Source organism: Aythya fuligula, chromosome 2, assembly GCF_009819795.1.
Source record: "Aythya fuligula isolate bAytFul2 chromosome 2, bAytFul2.pri, whole genome shotgun sequence".
In the NCBI taxonomy this organism is placed as follows: Eukaryota; Metazoa; Chordata; class Aves; order Anseriformes; family Anatidae; genus Aythya; species Aythya fuligula.
In genome coordinates, this window is record NC_045560.1 from 51213 (window position 1) to 77961 (window position 26749).

General features: G+C 41.2%; 1 protein-coding gene across 13 annotated transcripts in view; it reads right to left on the bottom strand.

Annotated features, from left to right (window-relative positions):
• Positions 1–1746: 1746 nt before the first annotated feature.
• The window catches only part of SMARCD3 (SWI/SNF related, matrix associated, actin dependent regulator of chromatin, subfamily d, member 3), a 94838-nt gene continuing 69835 nt past the window's right edge, over positions 1747–26749 (bottom strand). For 11 of the 13 annotated variants that reach the window (XM_032183312.1, XM_032183310.1, XM_032183311.1 and 8 more), the window contains 10 exons: positions 24464–24586; positions 23040–23135; positions 22495–22596; positions 20444–20605; positions 20032–20129; positions 17735–17839; positions 12787–12922; positions 8103–8225; positions 5990–6091; positions 1747–5891 (listed from right to left, as the gene is read on the bottom strand). In XM_032183312.1, coding sequence (XP_032039203.1) covers positions 5838–5891; positions 5990–6091; positions 8103–8225; positions 12787–12922; positions 17735–17839; positions 20032–20129; positions 20444–20605; positions 22495–22596; positions 23040–23135; positions 24464–24586 — 1101 coding nt within the window. In that variant the 3' untranslated portion in view covers positions 1747–5837. The remainder of the gene's footprint in view (positions 5892–5989; positions 6092–8102; positions 8226–12786; positions 12923–17734; positions 17840–20031; positions 20130–20443; positions 20606–22494; positions 22597–23039; positions 23136–24463; positions 24587–26749) is intronic. The other 2 variants (XM_032183303.1, XM_032183314.1) reach the window with 1 other exon arrangement.

Genomic DNA, 26749 nt, shown 5'->3' on the forward strand with positions numbered 1-26749 from the left:
CCAGCTGTGTTGGGAGAAGGAAGACTAAAATAAAGGGTAACAATCAGCCTCAAGTTTTAGAAGGCATGTAGTATGAATCACTGCTCATGAGGACAAAAATTTTGTGGATGTACATGAAACAGGTGTTAAAGCTTGCAAGCTGGTCAAGTGAATTTTGACAGCAAAGTACCTCAGCCTTAAGTAGTTATATTCAAGCTACCCAGCTTTTTCATGCCCTAAAATTTGGATACTTTGATTAGCTCTGCATTGACTATGTCTTATTTTTGAGTTGAACCCAATTTTTGTAACAGAATTACTCTATCTAAGTTTATCTAACTTCTGCCTTCCAACTCCGCTTGCAAAGAGCAACTATCATATGATCAGTCTAATCTCTCTTTTTGCATTTATCCACATTCTTCGCATTGTACTCAGTAGTGCTCAGTTTACTCTGAGAAAACTAAAAAAGTGTCAGGATACTAAACTGTAAATCTTCATTCCTTCTCTGAATCCTGGAAAAACAGCCTGCCTGTTGCTGCTCTAAAATGAAGGGGATAAAAATGCATAGGACTGTTGTTACTGTAAGATATGATTGCTGTTATTGCTACTTGCTTTTCCACAGAATCACAGAATCATCTAGGTTGGAAGACACCTCCAAGGTCACCAAGTCCAACTTCTGATCTAACACTAACAAGTCCTCCACTAAACTCCCTTTCCAGGAATTGTGTAAACACTTTTTTTCAAGTGCAAAATTAAATTTTGTCTCAGATACTGAAATTTCCTACATAAACTTCCAAACAGAACTTTCCCCACTCTAGTTGGAGTCTCTAGATAGACATTTATGAGTTTTTAACATCTGTTTGCTTTCTTCTCAAAAAAAGGTTACTACTTCTGCTTCCCATTTCACTCAGTTGCTAAAATAATTCTAGGCCTTCCTTTCCTTTTTTACATTCTCTCTTCTTTTTAGTCTTCACCCACCCCACTTCTTGATATTGTTCTCTCTTGACAGTCTATTGACCTAAGAAATTTTGACCCTTAAAACAAATAAAAACTCTTCATTGAGCTGGTGAATTGCAGCTTGTTCATCCTGTCAAATGTTTCTAATATTACTGGTTGTTTGTATGGAACCTCTGTTGGAAGTCTGCTAGCTGTTTGCATAGCTTTCTCCAGCCTCCTCTCAGCATCCAAGCTCTAGCCCCAGCTGCAACTTCTTTATTGATTAAAACTAATAATAATGGTGCTAATTGTACACCGAATGACCAAGCAAGAAACCGGACCTCTCCAATGTTAAGGATTTCCCATCTTCATCACTTATTCATTATGGAAACAGCACCAGAAGATTAAACTTGGTGAGACAGCTCTCATTGTTGTCAAATCTACTTAAAACCTGTATGTGTATGCCCCTCCTTATGCATGTGCACATACATGTGGACAGAAATCCAGAAACTTGAGACCATTAGAGTCTTCATCAGGAGTAAGAAGAAACCAACTGCACCAAATTATCCCTCATATCAGTAGCAGAGCCCAGAGAGTAACATCTCATGTATCACTTCCACGCCATGGACTGGCGTAAATGTGTGTCATTAATTGGCCTTGGATTGATCTGTAGTTCCCAGGTCTCTAAGCAGTTTCACATAGAAAGTGAGATCTTCCTAATCCTTAGGTAAAATTTTCTGTAAAAGAAATGTGTGAAAAAAATCTTCCAGCATTACTTTTACACAAAAGAAATTAAGTTTTCTTTTTTAAGAGGCATAAGGTAAGGGCAAGAGGTACAAATAAACAAAGTATTTATTGTTAAAAGCTTTTCTACGACTCACTCAGCATCCAACAGTGAAGATAAGGTGACTACAGAGCAGAGGGAGTCTCTCCCCCACCTCTCCTTATGCATGTATTTGCTCACTCCCAAACCCACAGTTTTATCTTTTTAATGGAGTACTTTTCTTCAGTGAGATCAGAAAAGGTGTTTATCATACAGGATCTGGCAGAACAGATACAGCCTATTAAACAACAGAGCAGTTACAGAAAGGAGACCTCCTTATTCAGAAAGAAAGGAGCCTTTTTTTTTCCCCACTCATCTCTTTGCACTGCCATTAAAAGGGCTCTCAACACAAAGAGGTTAAAAAAGAAAAAAGGAAAAAAAAAAAAAAGAAAGAAAAGAAATAAAAAGAAAGAAACCACCACCTGACTACATTTTAAGCAAAATTCGAAGCCCTAGGATATACACCAATAATTTCACTCAGCTTCATCAGAATAAATTCTAAACAGTGTGGTGTAAAAAAGCTGTCAGCCGAAACCATGCGTGCACTAGAACTGCCAGTGCTGATAAGTGAAATAGCTGAATCCCTACTGATAACAGTAGAAGAAGTTTTGGCAATGTGTCTCAGAACTTAAATGCAGAACATTTGGCTGTACCCTGAATGCCCATTTCCCAAGCTCTATACCAGTTGAGACTGACTCTTGCTCCTGCCCTCTATATGTATACATATACACATGCACACAAAATATACAAAATCACATAGACTGTGCTAGTTCCAACATTAATCTGCATGTTATCCTGTGCTTTGACTTAATGGCACTTCAGTGGCTCCCACCTTTCTCTTTCCTTTTACCACTGCTGTATTCTTCTCTCTATTCTGGCACTTTGCTTCCACAAACACTTGTTTTTCCTTTAACTGCCATGCCAATGCTTCAGCTCCAAGATATATTTCCCTTCTACTGGTACTCCAGGAATTGTTTTAACCTTGTCCTAGTTTTATGCTATATTTTCTAACAATCATCTATATTATCATCTATAAGTTTAACTACATCTATGCACATATATATATATTTTTTTATTGCAGTATGCACAGATTTGTATCGTACCGTGGCAGAAACCAAAGACCACAAATAACAGTCTTGTCATCTTTAACACACAAAAAAAGCCCACCATCCTGAAATTAAAATAAATTTATCATTCAAAATCTGCTGGAATTACATGCCTATTCAGTACTACCGACTTTCATTTCCACATGCCCAAGCTGCATTTGGTCCAGTTCCTCCCAGAATTGTCCAATTGTTTCTCCTCGACTATAATGTCTGTTTTTGCTAAAAGCAAGCTCCTGGCTACACTCCTGGAATGGAAGATAACATTTCTCTCTATGTCTCTTCAGTAAAAGGCTCAAACTGCTTCCGAGCACGGAATAAAAGAATCAAAATCTCAAACACCATTTTAATCAAAAGGAAGACACCTGACAGCTATTCCTAAGACTCTTCTTTGGTGACAAGTCTTTTTATGGGCAGGAAGAACATGTACAGTGAGATATATGAATTTTGGATTTGTATTTTCGAATTTTGGATTGCTATGTACAGTGGCCAAATCATGCACGAGCATGCGTGTGCACAAACATGCATGTGTGTATACACTTCAGCATAGCATTGGTGCTTAACATTGCTTCACCTTCCAGTGGTGCTACTTGGAATCCACTGGTCAGCAACACATTGTTTCATTACTTTGTTCTGAAAGAGGCTTGGAAACAGACCCATACAATTATTTTTAAAGAGAGATTCTAAAAGCAGATTGGGCTCCATTATTTTGCCAGCTGTGGCATATGACTGGATTTTTTCTGTACAAATATTTGCCATTCATATGGCAAAGTTCTCAAAAATAAAATTCACTGGCAGACATCCTGCAGGCATCTATCCCACCCCATTCCTTTCTCATATCCTCGTTTATTTTTCTCGGCATTTATTACTCCTGGAGATCTGAATACATCCCCTGAATGTAGCTGCTCTGTTTACCACATACAGAAAAAGTTTTATACACTGGACAGCATGCACACAACTGACACAGCAGCATAACAAATACGGAAGCACAGTAGCAGATGATCCCCACTGTTTTCCCTCAGTGTTTGCTGGTAGTCCAATTAGCAGAGTCCTACAGCACATAAGATTTTAAGTTGTTAACTGTTTGGCAACCTCTCAGTCTCTACCAGTTTGAGACTGCAGGATTTCAGGTTTTAGTGTAAAAAGAGGTTGTAACACACAAAAAAAAATCCAAGCCAAGCCATTCCCAGGAAAAGGCCTTGGGCAAAGAGGTACAGCTGTGCTTTTCCTTACACCAGTGGTTTTGCATGGTTGTACTGCCATCATATGACCAATCATATGTAAATTTTTCAAGACACCTCTGAACGCAGTGGACAGAGTAAAAGCTATGGCACTGGTAATGTGAAAGCAGAGGTATTAAATAAAGGGGTGGGAGGGAAGACTCTCTCTTCTGTGACTAGACAGAAGAAATTTTTCTTTCAAATATGAAAGAAATCAGCAAAGACAGCAGAAGAGAAAAGGACAATACCATAGCAAAATTAATTACTTAGAAGAGCTGCCTCCCTTCCTTAACACATGTGAACTTGACTCTCTTTCCAGGAAAGTGAAAGAAAGGAGATGAAGAGGAGAAGCCTAGAAAAGGATTTCGAGTGCTACATTATCAGGACACAGTTATACTTTGGCAGCTGCTTTTTAGACTAGACATCATGCTGGGTCATTAATTACAAACCAATCTATGCACTACAAAAGGTGGAATGGGGGGAAGGATTTAATGAAGATGTCCCTGGTTCCAGCTAAATATGTTGTAATTCTGATAGTCTGAATTTGTCATATATTTGAAAACAAGGTGATTTCTAAGGGATAGTTCCTCTATGCTATTTAAGGCTTCAAAACTCAACAGCATCTTATACAACTAGCACATATCATGTATGGGGGAACTGAATAGGAAGAGGCAGTTTACCTATGATCAAAATGTGAGACTAATCCAGGAACTCTGTTGACATCTTGAAGTAAAGAGAAAACTGCCATGTTACATTAAGTTAAGCCTCTTGGATTCTAAATCAACTTAACAGTTACGGAAGTTTTTTTTTCAGTCCTGATCCCTAATGGCACACAAGGAGAGAAATGTTTAAGAAATCTCATATTTTACCTATAGACTTATTGTTAATATCCACTGTGTTCAAGGCAGGTATCAGCAAAGCACCATTAGGTTATTTGCATTTTCTAAGAATGCCTTTTTTCTTGCTTCAACTTCAGCTTTTCTAACCCCACTGATACTAAGAATGCCTAAGAGGCTCTCATGCTGGAGATAGTTTTCTTCCTCTTCGTACTGCACGTTGATCGTACCCATGAGACTGTCTAGTGATACATAATTCAGTCTACCTTTCACTGCAGGGGCAAGGGAAAGAGGGAGTATTAAAGTTTGCAGAAGAAATGTCCTGACTATATTTTTTCCTTCCAGAGAGGCTCTTCATTCTAGGATTGAAAATCATCCTAGTTTGTTATTTCACACGGTGCGATGGCTTCTTACACTGGTCCAGCTGAAGTGAAAACTCTGTTCAGGAATGCAAAGCATTCCACAGCTATCAGGACTATCTTGTCTTATTCCAGAGAAGTTACTATTTGAGAATCTTAGGTAACAGAATGAGAATTACCTTTATTTCTCTTAATCTGTAGTCTCCTACAACACCCAACTCAACCTCCCCCATCAATACCACCCATGATTCTATGCATAGCCCATAAGGATTTGCTGTGTAGTGTCTGAACTTTCCACTGGAACTCAATGATGCAAGTTGATGAATGAATCTTTAATCTTCTTTAACATTGACACCTGTATGGAGCACAGGAATCTTCTGCTGTCTATGGCCTGGAATGGTTTGAGACACCTCCCATGGGCAGTTTTTTCAAAGGTCACTCTAAAGCTGGTGTTCTGACTGGTTTGTTGATGGTACATTCCCATCCAGTCAGGAAGCAGGTCCATGTGTAACAGTGAGCTAAGTAACACTGAGAAGTCCACTCGTTCTGTGGTCATGATGCCAATGGGATCTTTTGAGCAATACTTATGTGTTGCGCACTCCCAGAGACTGTTCCAGTTCCTGCCGGCGCTGCTGAATCTGAAAGAAAAAGAGAAACTGTGCAGTTCAGCAGATTCTATTGTTCAGTGGTAGGATGACTCATTTATGAACTATCCACGTGGCTAATTCCTTCACACCTTGCAGTAGAAATATCTGCTCACAGCCTCTTGAGACCATGGCTCATGATAAAATTCAGCTCTGCGTTCTTCCTCTGGGTTTCCAACTACATCAGTCATCACCTGTGACAAAAATAAAAATACTTTTCACTATAGCTATTCTACCACATGGAGAAACATTTACATTTACGTGGAGTCAAAAATTAATGACACTACTGCATTAAAATTCTCAGGACTGATCTCTATGCCCAAGGCAAATGGGCAATGGCATGCATTGGACATAGCCTTGAAGAGGAAAGGGACCTGGGAGTGTTGATCAATGCTCAGCTGAACACGAGCTATCAGTGTGCTCAGGTGGCCAAGAAGGCCAATGACATCCTGGCCTGTATTAGAAATAGTGTAGCCAGCAGGAGCAGGGAAGTGATTGTCCTCCTGTACTCAGCTTTGGTGAGGCCGCACCTCAAGTACTGGGTTCAGTTTTGGGCCCCTCACTACAAGAAGGACATTGAGGCCCTGGAGTGTGTCCAGGGCAACAAAACTGGTGAGGGTTCTGGAGAATAAGTCTTATGAGGACCAGCTGAGGGAGCTGGGATTGTTTAGCCTGGGGAAGAGGAGGCTCAGGGGAGACCTCATTGCACTCTACAACTTCCTGAAGGGAGGTTGTGATGGGGAGGGGATTGGCCTCTTCTCTCAGATAACTAATGATAGGACTGGAGGAAATGGCCACAAGTTGTGCCTGGGGAGATTTAGATTAGGTATCAGGAAAAACTTTTTCTCTCAAAGAGTGGTCAGGTACTGGAACGGCCTGCCCAGGGAAGTGGTGGAGTCACCATCCCTCACAGTGTTCAAGAAGCGCCTGGACAAGGTGCTACAAGATATGATGTAGTAGCTTAGTGGGAAGTACTGGTGATAGGAGGACAGTTGGACTAGATGATTTTGTAGGTCCTTTCCAACCTTGTGTTTCTATGATTCTATGATTCTCTGATTCATGGTTACTGCCAAAACAAGGTGTCCACATCCAAACTGAACAGCTCCTAACATTTGCTTCTAGGCTGTGCTAAGGAGTCATTCAGGACTGGCCAGGCTAAATGCCACAGATCTCTAACATTTTAACAGCATTGACAGTTTAGTTCCAGGGTCCCAGGAAAAGTACCCTAGCACTGTATATTTTACTTGCAGATATATCCAAAGAACCTTGGCACAACTGTAAACAACAGGAAATTGTGAAGGTATTCATGTCAGACTGAAATGTAAAATTATTGGCATATTCTGCAGGGTAGTGTTTTACAATGTCAGTTCTGATGCCAGCAGGGCAGAGTATTACCAAAAAGGCCCTTTTGGAACTGGATGTCAGTCAGGGAGAGCATTGAACAACTGTTCCATATATGCAACTACAGAAGCACCACCACCACACTTCAGTTTGTAAGCTCTTCAAGCTACAGGTATATTTAAACATTCTTTTAGATGTCCATTCCCTTTCTGAATATAAATAATAACAACAATCATAATCTTAACAGTAAATCTTTGCAAGATTATTGATTAACAAACAAGACATTTATATTTGAAATATAATTATTACATAAAAATAATTTCCTGACTTCATTAACATAACGGGTTTTGATGCGTCTGATTTAAAGATACAAAGTGTGAAACTTTCTGAGAAAAATATTCTTTTTGGCTGGCAAACAAATGAAATTCCTTACATTACATACCTTGGGTTTCTCAAAACTAAACTCAAAGGCATCTGATACTTATTCTGCTATTTCTTAAATAAGATTACATTTTGAAAACCAATAAAATACCCAAATAGTGTTACTTTGCTATAGGATCCTCCTGATTAGTTTTATATAGCTTTAATTTTACAGAGTACACCAACACATCTCTGCACTTTGGTCTTACTGTCTAACCACAAATTCACCTACAATCCCCATTATGCACTGCTAATCCACTAGAAGAGAAATACAGCCTAACCGGTCCTTCCCGCATACTTTCTGCTCTGGGACAGTAGTATTACACTCATCGTTTTTTCCACCAATTTTCCATCCTGGATATTTTAGCTATACATCTGTACACATTTAACTAATGTTCTTACATTCTGGTTTCACTTCTACATTCTTCTTCAACCTTAGCTCACCTTAAGATCCCTACTTTGGGATCGAAGAAGGTCTTGGATGTATCCTTTAGGATCTTTGGAGAAACTCAGCATGAAATCACGTTGTATTTTTAACTGATTTATGGATTCGATTGTCTCATGAATCTGAAGAAAAAAATAAAGCAGATGTTCTTTAATTCCTCTCATGTTTCTGCAACCCTGAGGTCAGTCCTGTTAATGTCTTTGTAGTTCTCTGTAATATACAAAGGTGACAATTCTACACCAAAGACTCATCCCATGGAATTTTCTCTTCAGAGTGGGAGTTAACCCTAGTGTTGCAATTACATTTTGGTTTCACATGTATTTTTGCAACATAAGCACATACAGGATTCTTCTTCACTTCCTGCACTGAACTACTGGATGGCACGCTACATGCAATACTGAAGAGCTAAGTCATGTCACTGTATAATGCAATGATTTCCTGTATATAAGCAGTCTTTTTGGGAAGTCAGGGATTTTTCTGGAAAGGTGCTATATAATGTCTTTACATATTGCCCAATGCAAGAAAGCAGTTACTCCCTTGGTTAGTCAACATTATACCTTCAATATCCTGTGGTGATGCCTAAACTTTGTTCTAGTGATCGCCCAATCAAATCCATGTTAAATAAACTTACATAACAGCCATGACTTCTAGAATTTTTCTTGTAAGAAAGACTATTAACGTCACAATGGCTACAAAAGGAGTGTGAATAATGAGAAACTGTGAGTATGGAAGGTTTATAGAAAATGAGTCATATCAAAAATATTATGAAAGAAATGGTCATTAACTAGCAGGGAAGAATATACACTACAAAGAGGAGTCAAGGTATGTTAATAAACCTGGAAAACAAAATCAATTGTGATCAATGGGAGGACAACTAATGAATCATTTGCACATACCCAAACAGAAAAGCAACCTCTTACTATCCTGTTTCTCTAAAATTCTGTTTTGAGATTGCAGACCCATCTTGTTAAATCTCCTGTCCACATCTATTTTGCCAAAACATCTACTGTGGCCAGACACAGAGGGAGGAAAATAATCCTCCCATGATCTGGCTATGCCACTAAGGGCATTGTAGGCAGAACTGTATGGTATGTTAACAGAAGAGAACGGCTGTCAACTTAAAACGTTCCTCATGTGGGAAAATGATATAGCCAATGCTAGAGAGAAATCTCCTATTGGTGTGCACCAGTTTTCCACTAGATGACTTACCCAGAAGTGACTTCAGTAACTTCACTAATCACAGCTTGCACTCTGCTGCAGAAAATGCTCAATAAAAAGGTGATAAAGACATGGTAAAGGGGGAGCTGGACTGGAAACATAATAATCCTTAGCATGCTGCATGAAAGCACATATAGGCTGGAAACTAACTGGCTGAGCAGCTGCTCTGCTGAAACCTTTTGCTTTGACCTTTTCCAAGAACCACAGAACAACAGATCTTGCAACGGTTACCAAAAATCTGCAGGACTGCTGGTATCCAAACTCTCTTTAAAACAGTATGAGGACAACAGTTTAACAAATTCGTGTTAGATGTAAACAAACAGAAACTTAGCATGACTCTGTATCACATGAATAATCTCTGGTCCATGATATCACACTTCTTCCCTTGGTTTGTGGAACCACTTTTATTTATCCCTTGCCAGGGCAAATCAGCCATTTACACTTGTGCAAAAAAATGGCTAATGGTCCTCTTGCCTTGACATGAATCCCTAATGCAGCCTGCAGAGCTCACCACTGCTATAAGAGAGGTATGGTTATTTTAAGTGCACATAATCTTTGTTCAATAAACCAGGAAACAATTCTGCAAAACCGTTCCAAGTGATTTTTCTACTATTAATTTTCTACAGTTGCAGCTAGTCTAGTGAGCTGCTCTGCAGCAGTGCAATGCCCAGCACACTAAAAGAATATGAGATTCTCTTAGCTTTCCCTCATATCAATATAGCAAGACACTATGACCTCTCAATAAAATGTTATAGTCTAGGGACCTTCTAGGGACCTATAGTCTTGAAGGTACCTTCAAGATCATCTACTTCCAACCCCCCTTGCCATGGCAGGGGCACCTTCCACCAGACCAGGTTGCTCAAAGCCCCATCCAACCTGGCATTCATCACTTCCAGGGATGGGGCAACTAGGATGGATACAGACTTATCAATTTGCACTTCCGCAAAAAAAATTGCTCCTGTTATTCTTCCACAGCTAATCCTTCTTCATAACCCCAAGTCTTTTGAGTATCAAAACTTTCCCACTACTTCTCTAACTCAGCCTAGGCAACTTTGTTCTCATCTTCAATTTTTTAGCATCTCTGGTTCCCATATCCAAATAATGTCTGACTTTAATTTTTTTTTTCTCATATTTTTTCTAAGATAGAGATTTTCATATCATAAGATGCAGAAGTTAAAATTCCTGTAATACGTTTTAATTACAATTACATTTTTCTCTTTGGTCTTGCTAACTGTAATCCCACCTTATTTATATCCAGAAGAAGGCTGCTGCTGCTTGCTATGCTTACCAAACACCTTCTTTACTCTCCTTAGTTGCTTCTGATTCTCAGCATAACAAAAAGAAAAAAAAATCTGTGATGCCAGTCTTAATCGTCTACTTCTTATATTTTCAAAGCTGCATTTTTTTTTTTTTTTTTTTTTTTTTTTTTTTTGTGCCAGATTAGAAGAAAGTAAGATCTGGATGTAAAATACTAGGTGGTGATTTGACTGTGTTAACTAAGGAACCTCATTAAATAATAAAAAAAAAAGAGTAATGGGTCTCTTGTGCACTGAGGACAAACTTGATAAACTTGTGTGCTGAGGAAAAGGCTAGGTAGTCAAACTCTGCCCATTTATACAAATTTGAAGAGCAGGAATGATTATATAAAGGCATCTTGAACATAAAATGCACTGCTAAACTGAAGTTAAAAAAGTTAAAAGCTGAAGCTCCATCTTAAAATATATAGAATATCCACCTACGTGAGCTAAATGATTCCTATTGTAATATTGAACTTCATGGAGCAATCCAACAACAACATCCACAAAGTCTGAACACCAGAGCATTTTTGGAGGGTTGCCGCCTATGTGTTATGGGACACATTATAGGATCTAGGGTAAGAGCATCTTGGGATTGCACTTGACATGGCACTTTTAGGGAATTAATCAAATGCGGGAAAAGGGATGGATCTACGTGATTCAGGGAGGCACAACTGTGGGAAAATAGATATATAAAGGGCTAAAAATCACTGGTTGTGTGTAAACGATTTGCTCATTGATATGCTTGTCCAGCCATCTCTATGCCTGACCAGAGCTATCTGTCCTACTGTGTTACCAGATTCCATTTTTAACTCTTTTCCTGAGTGAGGAATTCTACTTTTATGCATGGGGGGAGCTCTATGTGCCAGCAACTGCAGCAAGACCATGGTTTGGAGGCCCATGTGCCTCAGTGCTGGCACCTGCAGCAGTGCAGATGCGTGAATGTGTGAGCACTGGCAAAGAACAAGCTGAACTAGTCAGCAAGTAGGTAAGGTGGTCTGGGAGCCATGGTGGGGTATATGTCTGTAAGGATGAGACCACAGGAGAAGCTGGCAGTCAGACAGACCAAAGGAATCTCAGCCAGCCACTGCAGGGACCGTGGGGTCTGAGGGTTGCTAGGGACAAGACCCAGTGGTGTTTGTATGTGTGCACACATCGAAGGGTAAGACCACAGGGAAGTGGCAACTGGGGGACCAAGAGACTCCCAGCCAGCTGCGAATGTATGTGTGCGTATATGGGTATGTTTGTGCCTCTGTGTGGATGCGTATGCCTGTGTGGATGTGCCTGTGTCTGTATGAACACTGGGAGTGGGGCTGCAGCCTCTGGGGCTTGTATGGCCAAGTGCCAGCAACTGGGAGACTGGGATCCAGAGGCAGCTAGTGGGTAGACAAAGTGTCCGAGACCAGCTGCCAGAGGGACATACCCCCACTAGCGGCCCTCCACGGAGTTCAGCCAGAGAGAGGACCAGAATGAGATTATTGGTTATCTTTGTGTTCATGTGAGGTCTCTCTGTATCCTGACCGTGTTGATCTGTGTGGCTGGCCATGTATATATATATATACATATATATATATATATACATATATATATACATATATATATATATGTGGCATATACACACGCATGGGTGCATGTGTGTGTGTGCATGCCTACTGGGAATACATGCTCAGCCTCGTTGCTGGTTGGATCTGGGATAATGGAGCTTTGGCAGCCTTGCCTCTCTCAGGCTGTAAGATCCAGCCTAATTCTCCTAACACATACCTTGGAAGACCATGCTTGATCCACATTGCCTGCTCTAACATGTTTTTAGTTGCAAACAAGACATGTTAGTTTTCCACAGAGCACACTAGATTTACTAACTAGTTCAGAAAGATCTGAAATCCTACAGCACCTAGAGTGGCACATAATTTATGTTGCCTGCCATGGTACTCATTATGCTGCCTGCGAAACACTTGTAACATTTTTACAACTATATCAGGCCCTGGATTAAATCCTAAGAGCAAACCCCACCCACCCCACTGTATTTCCATTGCATGTGACTTATTCAACCCTTGAAAGCACATCTAAATGAGCAATCCCTTTCTCACATTAGTCCCTTTGATATACGGCACCAAACCCTCAGGAAGTTATAAAACGTGTATACATATGCCACGTGATACTGGGGCAGTACCTTGTTGTCCAATGCTGTAATCTCCTGTTGATTAGCTGTTGAGAGAAGAAAACTACTCATCTGTCCCTTCAATGGGTCTTCAACTTCTACATCTATGTCATAACAAGCCGTCTTCTTCTGATCATTAGGGTCAACACTATGGAGAGGATAATAGAAGATTGTGAAAACTGGCATAATGAGTCAGAGTAAATAGCCATCCAGACCAGAAAATACTCTTTCAAAAAAACTGTTGCAGATGCTGTGAGAAGACTTTAAGAACAGGGTACCTTTACACATATTATGTATACATGCGTCATATATATATCGGTGGTGGTGAACTGGCTGGTAGCTGGTGATGAACTGGTTAAACACTAGAGTTCAAAGTGTTGTAGTGATGTGTGGCTACATCTCTCTGGCAGACAGTCACTAGCAGTGTTTCCCAGGGCTCAGTTCTACAGCCAGTTCTGTTCAACATTTTTATCAATGATCTGGATGCAGGAGCTGAAGGCATCTTCAGCAAGTTTGGTGATGATACTAAACTGGGAGGTGCTGTTGACTCTCTAGGAACAAGAGGCCTTGCAGAGGGATCTAAACAGACTGAAACATTGGGCAATCAGCAATGAAATTGAGCAAGGGTAAAGGGTTCTGCACCTAGGACTGAGGAATCATAGAATCATAGAATCATCTAGGTTGGCAAGGACCTCCAAGATCATCTGGCCCAACCATCCCCCTACCACCAGTATCACCCACTAAACCATGTCCCTAAGCACCAGGTCCAACCTTTCCTTAAACACCCCCAGGGACGGTGACTCTGCCACCTCCCTGGTCAACCCGTTCCAATGCCTAACTGATCTTTCTGAGAAGAAATATCTCCTAATTTCCAACCGAAACCTCCCCAGTGCAACTTCAGCCCCTTCCCCCTTGTCCTATCACCAGGCACGTGGGAGAATAGACCAATACCCACCTCGCTACAGCCTGCTTTAAGGTACTGTCCTGGTTTCAGTTAGAACAGAGTTAATTTTTTTCCTAGTAGCTGGTAGAATGCTATGTTTTGGCTTAAGATGAGAAGAGTGCTGATAACACCCCGATGTTTTAATTGTTGCAGAGCAGTGCTTATACTAAGGACATCTCAGCTTCTTGCTCTGTCCTGCCAATGGGCAGGCTGGGGGTGCAGCAAGAGCTGGGAGGGGACAGACCCAGGACAGGTCACCCAAACTAGCCAAAGGGGTATTCCATACCATCTGACGTCATGCTAAACAATATATAGGGGTGGCTAGCCGGGGGAGGGGGGCTGGACTGCTCGGGGTTAGGCTGGGCATCGGTCAGTGGGTGGTGAGCAATTGCATTGTGCATCACTTGTTTGTACACATTATTACTAGTAGTACTATTATCATTGTATTATTATTATTATTATTATTATTATCCTGTCTTATTAAACTGTCTTTATCTCAACTCATGGGCTTCACTTTCCATTTCTCTCCCCCGTCCCAGAGAGGGAGGGGGGGAGGGTGATCGAACGGCTGTGTGGTGTTTAGCTGCCGGCTGGGTTAAACCAGGTACCTGTAGAGAGCAATAAGGTCGCCCCTGAGCTTCGTCTTCTCCAGGCTGAACAAGCCCAGCTCCCTCAGCCGCTCCTCGTAGGACTTGCTCTCCAGACCCCTCACCAGCTTCACTGCCCTTCTCTGGACATCCTTGAGCACCTCGATGTCCTTCTTGTAGCGAGGGGCCCAAAACTGAACACAGTACTCGAGGTGTGGCCTCACCAGAGCCGAGTACAGGGGAACAATCGCTTCCCTAGCCCTGCTGGCCACACTGCTTCTGATACAAGCCAGGATGCTGTTGGCCTTCTTGGCCATCTGAGCACGCTGCTGGCTCATATTCAGCTGACTATCAACCAATACTCCCATGTCCTTCTCCTCTGCACAGCTTTCCAGCCACTCTGCCCCAAGCCTGTAGTGCTGGATGGGGTTCTTATGGCCGAAGTGCAGGACCTGGCACTTAGCCATGTTGAACCTCATCCTATTGGCCCTTACCCATCGATTCAACCTTTCCAGGTCCCTCTGCAGGGCACTCCTACCCTCTGGCAGATCAGTACTTCCCCCTAACTTGGCATTGTCTGCAACCTTACTGAGGGTGCACTCAATTCCCTCATCCAAATAATTAATTAAATATTAATATTAAAGAGAATGGGCCCCAACATTGACCCCTGGGGAACACCACTTGTGACTGGTCGCCAGCTGGATTTCACTCCATTCACCACCACTCTCTGGGCTTGGCCATCCAGCCAGTTTTTAACCCAGCAAAGCGTATACCTGCCTGAGCCATGGGCTGCCCGCTTCTCCAGGAGAATACTTTGGCAGACTGTGTCAAAGGCCTTGCTGAAGTCTAGGTAGACCACGTCAACAGCCTTTCCCTCATCCAGACAGGTCACCCGGTCATAGAAGGAGATGAGGCTGGTCAGGCAGGACTTGCCTCTCACAAGCCCATGTTGACTGGGCCTGAGCCCCAGGTTGTCTTGCACATGCTGTGTGATTACACTCAAGATGACCTGTTCCATCACCTTCCCTGGCACCAACATCAAGCTGACAGGCCTGCAGTCGCCCAGGTCTTCCTTACAACTCTTCTTATAGATGGACGTCATGTTAGCAGGTCTCCAATCATCATCCGGGACCTCTCCGGATGACCACGACTGCTGATAGATGATGGAAAGCAGCCCAGCAATCACACCCACAAACTCCCTCAGCACCCTTAGGTGGATCCCATCTGGCCCAATGGACTTGTGACAGTCCAGGTGGAGCTGCAGGTCTCTAACTATTTCCACCTGAACTTTGAGGGAGTTCTGCTCCTTGTCTCAAACTTCCAGGTTGGGAGGTGGAGTATCCTGTGGACTGGGGTTTAGGCTTTAACCCTGAGGACTGTGTTAGGCTTTAACTTGTTGGGTTTTAGGCTTAATTGCCATTTTCTCTTTAGCTTTAAGTTGAAATTTCTTAGCAAGAAAACTTTGTCAACCCAGTAGCTGATAAATCATACTTCAGTCATGGTCACTTGTAATATAAAAATGCTCCTTCAGAACATTATTTTTGAAATATCTCGGTTGTGTGCACCTGCTGCAGGTAGTAATAAAAAAAAAAAAAAAAAAGGACTCAGGATCTAATTGAACTTGTTAGATCTTGGGGAGAAGGAGGTCTTGCACGGATGGATTTACATTACAAGTGTTTCCAGCAGGTTGAGAGGAATAATCCTCTCCCCCTGTATTCAGCACTGGTGAGTCCACACCTGGAATCCTGTGCCCAGTTCTAGGCTCCTTAACACAAGAGAGACATGGACATACTGGACAGAGTGTAGAAAAGAGCCATGAGGATGATGAAGGGACTGGAGCAGCTCTGCTAAAAGAAAAGGCTGAGAGTGCTGGAACTGTTCGGTCTGGAGAAGAGAAAGCTCGGGGGGGGGGGGGGGTTACCCTTGTAGATATAAATACCTGAAGACAGTATGCAAGGAGGACAGAACCAGGCTCTTTTCAATGGTCTGAAGTGGACAGAGATGAGTGGCAATATGCACAAACTTGAGTACAGAAGGTTCCCCCTGAACATCGGGAAGCACATCTTTACTGTGAGAAGTGACCAAGCACTGGCACAGACATTGTGGAATCTCCCTCTTTGGAGATCCTCAAAAGCTGCCTGGACATAGTCCTGGGCAACTTGCTCTAAGGAGCCCTGCATGAGCCAGGGAGGCGGTTGGACAAGATAACCTTCAGGTGTTAGAAGACATGGAAAAGGGCAAGGTGCTCAATGCTGTTTTTGCCTCCATTTGTCCTGGTAAGTTGTGTTCTCAGGCCTCCCTCGCCCCTGAGCCTAGGATGGAGTTGGGGGAGCAGGGCTATTGTGAAAAACCTTGACAAGTTGAATAAAGAGGACAGCAATTCAACATCATAAGGTTCAACACAGGCAAATACAAAGTTTTGCTCTGAACAATCCCATGCACTGGTACAGGTGGGCATCAACTGAGCAGAAATCAGCTCTGGAAAGAAAAGAACCTATTCCCTGCTATGCCACACTTGTGCATCTTGACTTCTGAGTGCAGGACCAGGAAGACACGACATATTGTAGTGAGCCCCTCACCAGGCCATGAGAATGGCTAGGGACTGGAGCACATGGAATCACAGAATAGTTTGGGCTTGAAAGGACCTTACAGATCATCTAATTCCAACCCCCCTGCCATGTGAAAGGACACATCCCGCTAGATCAGGTTGCTCAAGGCCCCATCCAACCTGACCTTGAACACTTCCAGGGATGGAGCATCCACAACTTCCCTGGGAAACCGTTCAACTCTTTGTCAGGGAGTGTAGTGATAGGACAAGGAATAACAGCTTTAAACTAAAAAGAGTTGGTTTTGATTAGCTCTAAGAAGGAAATTCTTTACTCAGATGATGGTGAGGCACTGGAACAGGTTGCCCAGGGAACTAGATGATCTTTAAGATCTTTTCTAACCCAAATTATTCTGTGATTCTATGACTTCTTAACCACTTCTTCCTCCAGGCCTTTGTCCCATGGTACTCTACCAAGCAGATCCCTGAAGAGGACAAAGTCTGCTCTCCCAAATTCCAGGGTAGCAAGTTTGCTGTGCTCCCTCCTTGCTTCGTTCAGAATCCAAAACTGCACCATTTCATGATTGCTTCGGCTAAGGTGGCCTTTGAGTTTCACATTCCCCTCTAGACCCTCCTTGTTTGTGAGAATGAGATCCAGCATAGCACCTCTCCTTGTTGGCTTCTCTGTCACTTGGAGAAGGATGTCATCAGTGCATTCCAGGAACTTCCTGGATTGCCTAGGCCCTACTGTGCTGTCCCTCCAAAAGATGTCAGGGGGGCTGAAGTCCTCCATGAGAACCAGGGCTTACGAACATGAGGCTTCTATCTGTTTATGTGCATTAGCATACAGACATTTAAGTTGGGCCCGTGATGAAGCTGACTTACTGGCTGGAGTGGTGGACTTCTTTTGTGCTGGTCTTCAGGTTCTCTTCTGCTGATTTGTGACCCTCCTCCAGACTCTGGGCATCTGTCACTGACACTGGCATCAAACTGGGAGGAGAGGGATGGATTGAGATTCCCCTCCCCTGGCAACTATAGTTTAAAGCCCTCTTCACCAGCTTGGCAAGCCTATGATCAAAGATGCTTTTTCCACTTCTCTGACAGGTGGATCCCCATCAGCCCCCAGCAGACCAGGTTTCTCAAAGAGAGTCCCATGGTCTAGCTAGCTGAACCCCTGCCTGCAGCACCAGTCACGCAACTATCTGTTGATTTGCCAGATTCAACTGGCCTTTTTAATCCCCTCCCCTTTGACTGGCAGGACTGATGAAAAATCTACCTGTGCTCCTGAGTCCTTTACTACTGCTTCCAGGGCTTTGTAATACCTAATGCCTACACCAAGAGAAGCTGCAAGAGTTGCATTTGTCCAGCCTTGAGAAGAGACAGAGAAGAGGAGATCCTATTGCTGAGTGCAACTGCCCTATGTACAGTGAAGACAGAGCAAGGCTCTTCTTGGAGGTGCACAGCAACAGGCAACAGATACCCCTTGTAACATGGGATACTGACTCAATGTAAGATTTTTTTTTTTTTTAATTTTTATATAAATCATGATGGTAATCAAAAGGGAGGAATCAAATACTAACTTGTTTGCAATATAAGAATATTGGAGACCTACGCTTTGTAGTATTCTTGTGCAGTGTTAAGAGTGTGGGAGATGACTTGTTTCTTTGCAGAAATGGGAAATGTCATGTGTTTCTCTTTCTACCTCTGATTTCAAGTCTGTCAGCAACAATGAGGAGTAAAATTCAAGAAAAGCTCCAGCTCTAGATTGAGCTCAGGTAAGAATATTTTACTTCTATGAGTTTTAAATCTGGTGCACTCAGTATTGCAGAGATAAAAACACTACTATTTTCTACTGCATCCTCTTTCAGTCTATCTGCCATTTAAAGTATTTACCCATACTAACAGCTTTCTGTTTAACTCTATTTAATTTCCATTGCATTTTTGTTATTTTCTTTAACAAAAAGCATGGATGGTGTCTGAAGAGCAGGACTAAAATGCTGTTGGGAGGGGAGGAGCCTCAGATGACCACAAATGATACCTTCTACTCTACACTATTCTGTTCCTTTAGCAGTCTGAAAATTTACTTACTCCCATTACATTCAGTGCCAGATTTCTATTTGCTTTGCCTGAGACTGTAAAGACTCTATTGCAAAAGTATCACCTACTCTCAGCACATTAATACTTCCCCCTATCCACAGCTTTATGTCACTATGTCACTGCAGAGTAATATTGCCAGGTGCTGCATGATGCACACAGTGTATCAGAGAAGCTACTACACACAAGGTCCTCTTCTTTACCTTCTATCTAACAGACATGATCTTGCCCCCAGGACTTCTTTGCATTTTAAGCATGTTCAGGAATATTTGTTGTCAATATTCTGTATGAAATCAAATCCCTAAGCTCAGTTAATGATACTGTTTAAATACTCACAATCGGAGTTTTGACCAAGACCCCAAGGAAATTAGGAAAGACTGAAATATCCAAAAGCAAATTTGTGATCTCCAAGAGTCTCTTCCATCCTTCCAAGCTGTCAGTTAAATATGGAATGTGCTGGAAGTGTCCTAAGATACCTGAAAATTGTGTATTAGCTACACCAGAAATATACCTTTTTTTGACGAGGATGACAGGAAGCTCAGTATCTTGGTCATGATGACCTTCTCTGAATCTAGGCATTTTTTTAGCTTAACTCTCTTGAGGATCTCTGTCTAGCTGTCATTCTTAGAGTAGGACTAGCACACAAAGAGCCGATCCAATCCCAACGAAGCATGCATGGAGTGGCCACTGTATTTGAAATGTTATACTGTTGTACTTTTTACATAATAACTCAGCAGTTAGAATGATTGCCCATGATGTACAATAGCGTAATTCAATTCCTCTTTTTTTCCTCTGAGTGGATTTGAACTCTTTTTTAATCCCTTTAAGAAAGAAACCTGGCCCACTTTCCCAATGCCATTTTAGTATGGATAAAAGATGTAGGAAATACTGCATTTTCCTAGAGAATTGGTGCCACTCTACTGAAAATAATTCATAACTTTACAGACATAAAGAATTAACACACAGTCCAAAGCACTCACTTGGATGTTAGAAAACCTGGATTCTGGTCCCGGCAACCATAGCAGTTTCTCTGTTTTAGACAGTGTATGATTTGCATGTGACAGTGCTGAGCTGACTGATCAGCTTACCTGATGATATGGTTTATCACTATAGGGTCTGGTGGCAGCAGTAGGTTAGTGAGTCTCTGAGGAATTTCAGAAAACTTTAGCCGGGGACAGTCAAAGATCTGGAATATAATAAAAGCATATTATTCTTGTCCAAAACCTAATTTGCAATTAAACAAGTAAATCAATTAGACCCTTTCTTCTTGGAAAGGCTATGACTTTTTTAGGAGTGAGGAACCACCTTGATGTGTTTTTTGACAACACTGCACATGGAGGCATTTACTATATTTGTTACAGTGTCTGTTGAAAGCCATTCAGCACTGAAGAAACTGCAAATTATTAAGGGAAAACAAAATTCAGTAATTTCTGTCCATCCAAAATTTGCAGATGGATATTACTGATTGCCTCTGAATAGCTGTGTCCAAATAGGAGTTACCTGCTGGAAGTACTTGTCACAATTAATGTATTCCTTGTCATGGGAGTCTTGCAGCTTATTTGTTTTGATGTACTGCCAGAGAGCCTGGATGATGGCAGATCGGGTCTGTGTGTGTATCCCCAGCAAACGTGCTAATCGTGGGTCCAGTTTAAACTGTGGAGGCTGCAACAGGAAGAGAAGAAGAGACAGATGGCAATGGAGAAAAAAGTAGATGCATGCACTGATAGAGATTTTCAGCTTCAGTTCTTTAGGGACTTTGTTCCTCTGGTGAAATACCCCATTCAGTGGTAGGTTATAGAAATGTAAACTACCCGGATGTGTACCACGGTCATGCTCTGGAACAGCTATGTCTAACATTTGAAAAAGAAAGACAAACATTGTTCATGTGCTATGCACAAAGACTACCTGAATCACATGCTTTAGATAACGAGGTGCTTGCAGAGTCAGAAAATAATTTTCCTGTTTACTGTTCATGCATAATCTGACTTTAGGAAGCAGGAGATGAAGAAGAATGGTCCTTCCTCTGAAATACTGGAGATTAACCAGATAGGGAGCATGAAGTCAGGATGATGCTTCTGCTGTTCCTAACAATTGATCAGCTGCCTCCTACCAACAAATTCCCTTGGTACTCTGTTTTCCCAGCATGTTCCCAACATTCTGCTGCAAAACAGAAAATTTACCTGACCACAACTACTCAATGGAATATATTTCTTCTCCTGACCTCTGTGTTACAATTCTTCAATTACTCTCTTTTACATCTCTAATTCCTTAGATACCTTAGAGTCTGGTGCTTCTTCAGGTGTACCCATGCTCATGTTTAATATTTGTCACATTCTTCAGCAAGGATTACCTTGTTGGGTGCCTGGACACCCAAAGCCAGATTTATAACAAGACAAGACTTCAGGATAAGAGAACATCTATTTAAAAGAATAAATTTATAGTAATGGTGAACATAACAAACTCTAATGATATTTTCCTAGCCATAAGGATTCTTACTGGCTCTATTGGTATCCCAGTTAGCTCACACACTCCCTAAGATAAGTAAAATTTTCTATAAACATTATATGTAGTGTCTTTATTCTGGATAGATGCCATTTGCATTGGGGAGGGGGAAGCGAACGGCGCACAATGAATTCTTAAAGTTATACAATAAAAAAGTATCTAAGACTGAACTGCCATTGAAAAGGGAGATCCTATCTCTTTGCAGCAGTGCATTTTTATGCACTTAAGACAGTGACCTCTCCCTTCCCTTCCCTTCCCTTCCCTTCCCTTCCCTTCCCACTCCCCTTTCCCTTTCCTTTTCTGTTTCTGTTTCCTTTATTTCCCTTTTCGCAGAATATCCTTATTTATCCTCCTTTGCTTTTTGTTGTTGTTTTTTGTTTGTTTCCTGTGACTGCAATCAGAAAACTGATTTGGAACTAAGCTTTGCTAACTCTGAAATGAATCAATTCCCTAACTTTTTTTGTTGTGTGTTCAGCCCACAAATATTACTAATACAATCAAACTAGTACTGACAAAAGAGGAAGAAGAAATGCCTGGACTTGAGTCTATCCCTTCCAGGGCAATGTTTTATACCAGATTATAGTGACAATGTAACCAAAGTTTATTAACCCCAGAAATCTGTGTGGTCTGCTCTGAAAAAAATGCTGCCACAGCTACACAGCTGGTTCAGGCATCGCTAGCAATAGCCACTCTTTTGAACCGCAATGTGTAGGACACCCCCCCCACACACACACCTCATGTGCATCTTATCTGACTGTGTTGTAAGAAGCCTGAGGAGGAAATGCATATACTTTCTGCAGGTGTTACTAATCACCATCATGCCAAGAATAATATTTTGCTAGACTACAGCAAAAACTTACTTTGTGTCCCCTTAATATTTTAAATCATCTGGCAGTTTGGTATCATTCTAACCTCTTTCAACCACGTGAAGTTTTGTTTCCAAATATATTATCTTTTGAGGTATGTAAGGGGATGAATTTGCTTTGTTTTGATGAATTTGTTCTATGCCCCAATGGATGTATTCTCCATAGCAAAAGCAACACACTGACCTGGTAATCCAACATGAGGAGTAATGTGCACCGCACACTGACATCACCAGGTCTTTTCACCTGGAAGCCATCAGTCTCCTGAGTTGTGGGAGTTCTGTGCCACTGCCAAAGGAAATAAAATTAACATGGTCAGTTTTTTTTCACTGATATGGGAAACTGTATGTGAATCCTGCACAGCACTCCAAGCAAGAATAAGACAAGTAACAAGACTCCTTAAGATCTTGCAATTAAACAAACAAACAAACAAACAAAACAAACAAACGAGCAAAATCTCCACCATTTCTTGCTCTGCTCTTACAGTACAGCCTGTTGTGATGCTAGTATGCTTTACTTGTCAGGACAAATGCGCACAAATGTTTTAATTACATATATTCTTCTTTTAAGAGATACCCTACATTACTACTACATCTGTAATTCTGAAACCTTTGAAAACACCTTAAATAAGTCAGTGAATGCAAGGTAACTTAAACAAGGCAGATAACAGGCGCATAGCTGTTCATCTGTTATAGTACTGGGTTTGTTGCAAAGGTGCATTAACTTCTTACCTCCACAAGGTGGTTGTCAGGTCCATAAAGATCTTTGTCCAGTTCAATGACTAGACTCTTAAAAAATGATGAGAACTTCCGTTTCTGCTTGCTTAGCTGTATAATCAAAACAAAAGGAAATGTTTAAGACTGCATATATTACCCCGTGTTCTGTGCTTCCTTTTCGAGCTCTTTCTCTTTCTCTTGAACTTTATCTCCCATATAGATCACAAGAGTGAACAATCTAATTGAGATTTCCCTCTGATAAATGCAGGGAAATATACAAAAATCTAGAAGTGGTAGAACAGTATACACTGAAGGAAAGATTTCCCTGACTGTCTTAATGTTATCATGAAGAACTGTCTTTTGATGTGAACAAGATAACTGTATGCCTTTTATTTTAACAGTTTGTATTTTTTTTAATAAACACTAAATTATTGTTCTGACTTATCAGATAGCAGTAAGTTTTTACAGATTAGTCATACCCTAAGTAAAAGTACTTCCTTTACATTTTGCCTTTTCATTTAATTAGCAGTATTCACCATTTACTATGCAGTTTATATTGTCTAAATTAAAAGCTGGGAGGTCTATGTCATATATTCTGACTTTCTGGAGAATACAGTCCACAGCATTTAAATGGATTTCGTACCTAATGCAGAAGATATTTTGGAAGTACATACTTCTTTGATTTAAAATTTGCTAGTAACTGAAGATCCACAATAAAAATTGGCAAGTTTATCCAATAAAGTTTTTTTTTGTTGTTAAAATCTATGCTCTAATTACTAATCTGAATTTGTCTAACTTCAGTTTCCAGATGCTGCAGTTTGTTTACCCTCCATTTTCTAGCAAGATTCTGATCCTGATTCATGTATTGTTATCTCCAGAAAGATAGGCATGTCTTAAACATTTTTCTGTCTCCACACAAGTACAATCTCCATCTGTTTATCTTATCAAATACTTTTCTTGTAAAGTGAATAGGTGACACCTTTATTAGGAAAGTTCAGCCCTCCCAGAGGAAAGTGAAATCCATCACAGGGGTTTCTGATCACTTAGTTAATAAAACCTTTTTTCCATCCTTGCTCTGACCATCCATACATCCTCTTGCACTCACCATATGCAATGGCCTGCTCTAGACCTGACTTACCACTCCTATCGTGGCCTGAATCCTGCCATATCTTTCAAGCAGTATTCTCTCCAACTCATCGTACCTGTTCTGTCCTTAAGTCTGCTCTATTTCCTGCTGCCCTCCCCAACTCTCTCCAACATTCCCACTATGTTTTTGTATCCTTCACTCCTTCTGTTGGACATGGTGTCTTCCCAGCAAAAACAAGCCAATGCTGCCATTCGGAGATGTCTGAGTTAATGACCCCAGTAAAGTCCATCACAACCCTACAGGACAATCTCTAGATCCTTGCCAGCCCCACTGAAGCACAGGTAAGTCTTACATCATCCAGGAGCTTCCCCTCCACTCGAAGCTCCCATGATGCGATGCTGCCATCAGAGTCATCAGCGTCAGATTTTGCAGGATTAAATGTGTTGGAGATATAAAGTCTCAGTTTCCGCTTTTGCTGTTACACAAATAGAAAAAAGAAAAGTACATATCCAGATTAAGTCCAGGACCTGAGGCAGCCACGTGAAATATCACACTTTTAGTACAATATCTGCATGTTTAGTACAGTTGGACCAGGTTACATGAGAATTTAAGATTTGGTTATGCATAAGAAAATTCACTGAAGAGCTGAATCTGGTACTTCTTTTCAAAACCAATTGGTAATATAAACACACTAAGAATTTGCTGTAAGTGGAGAAAGGCAGGAGTTTGCAGGGCCAAGCCCTTGAGGGCTATATAACCTGTACTTCTGGTTTATATATTTGAGAAATCATTTTAAGAAAAGCACCACACAATGCCCTTTCTTTCTGGATACTAGCTAGATAAAATTCAGCTGCACACCTTTTGCTACATGAATGTCTTTCACAGCTGTATCAGTTCAGATTTGTAAATGGCATTCACAAATCCAGCTAATGCTTCGTATTACATGCTCCACACATCTCCGTCCATCTTCATTCCACCATCATGTAGAGCTTGGTATAGTCTTCCACACCCTCTTGCCCCCACATCGACACTGACACGTCCCTGCTTCCTAATCTTCCCTTTTAACTCTCTTTCACTCTAATCAAACAGATCGCAGCTCCAACATACTGTGAGACCTGTGTGGAGGAAGGCACTGTGCTTCATCCCTAAGCTAGGTGCTCAAGTCTTTAAGAGAGAGAATCATGCCTACCTATTGTCATTTTTACAGGCTATCTAAGAGAGTTTCCCAGTCACTGTACTGTCTTATGGCTACCTTATTCTTCAGTGCCCTTCTCTCCCATGCACTATGTGGAAAACTTGGCCACGGATTGATGCATGGATTCCTGAAGAGATATCACCCAAATTCATTTGAGATTCTAATCTCAAATATCTGTCTATAATATAATAGCAAAAAGGCTGAAGTCATCAAATTAATGCAGTCAAAACAACCTTCACCTAACATAAAAAAGGAGCAGTCTTGTAAAGCTCTCATACATACACACACACACAGAGGTAGACACACACAAAGAGGTACGGGAGAGATGTAAGTCTATAGAACAGAAGATGCAAATTACATATACGAGGTCAGAGAACTGAAAACCTGATACAGCACAGCGGAATATGGGAGGAAGAGCTGTATGGCCCACATGGAACAAGAAAATTACTACAAATCCAGAGACACAGTGACAGAAAGGTTTGATTAAAATGGAGGGTCAATAGTATGCAGCAAGATAGAATAGGATTTTCAGAAGTGCCAAGAGTCTAGAAAATGACGGGTTGACACAGGTGAGAACAGGCAGGTAGGTTTAAAAAAATCCTGGAAATCCTTATTCTTTCTGCATCCCATCCTACACGATTTCTGTTGCTGAAGTACTCTTTCACTATATATATATATATATTTTTTTTTTAACACCCCAGAATCTTTCTTTGCTGTGAAGGACTAGTGAAAGACTTCACATTTCTAAATTCACAATTCTTCATATTAACCTGCAAATTTTATGTTTGTCTTAAATTTTATCCCCACCTGGATTATTTGCAAAACTGTATCTATGTATATAAGCAGTTTCTTTTTTTTTTTTCTCCTTAATAGTTCCTTCTGGATGCTCTCCAGATATTTCAGTTTTATATCACTGATTCTATTTCCTCTTCTTTTGATTTCCAATGCATTATGTCCACTACTGCTTTTACTCCGGCAACTCACCCACTCCTCATACCTCTCCATGTTCAGGTAGGAACTGTATCTGTTTCCTCAAAAGCCTGACGTCTCATCACTATGATCATTCTCTGCAATAACATTCTTGTTCACATCTGAGTATTTTAGATGTCTTCCTTTCTCCTGGCTTTCAGGTTCTAGGTTCCTTAGTTCACCAGAGTTAGCAACAATGCCTAATTCCACTATATAATACAAAAATCTCTCCTTCAATACTTTCCACTGTTACCATTTTTCTTTCAAGTCACGCACAAGTCAGGCGCAGCTTACATTTCAGGACTGGTCTCCTGCTGTGTTCCCTGTACTTTCCCTGCTCTGCCAAAGTCAGAGTCAGCTTATCATTAATTTCTCCTACATTTCTCTCTTCAATTTACGGTCTTTCTTTCTATGCAACAAGTTCTCTTTCTCAAGTTTAAAAACATAATCCTTTCCTCACTGTAACCCTGATAA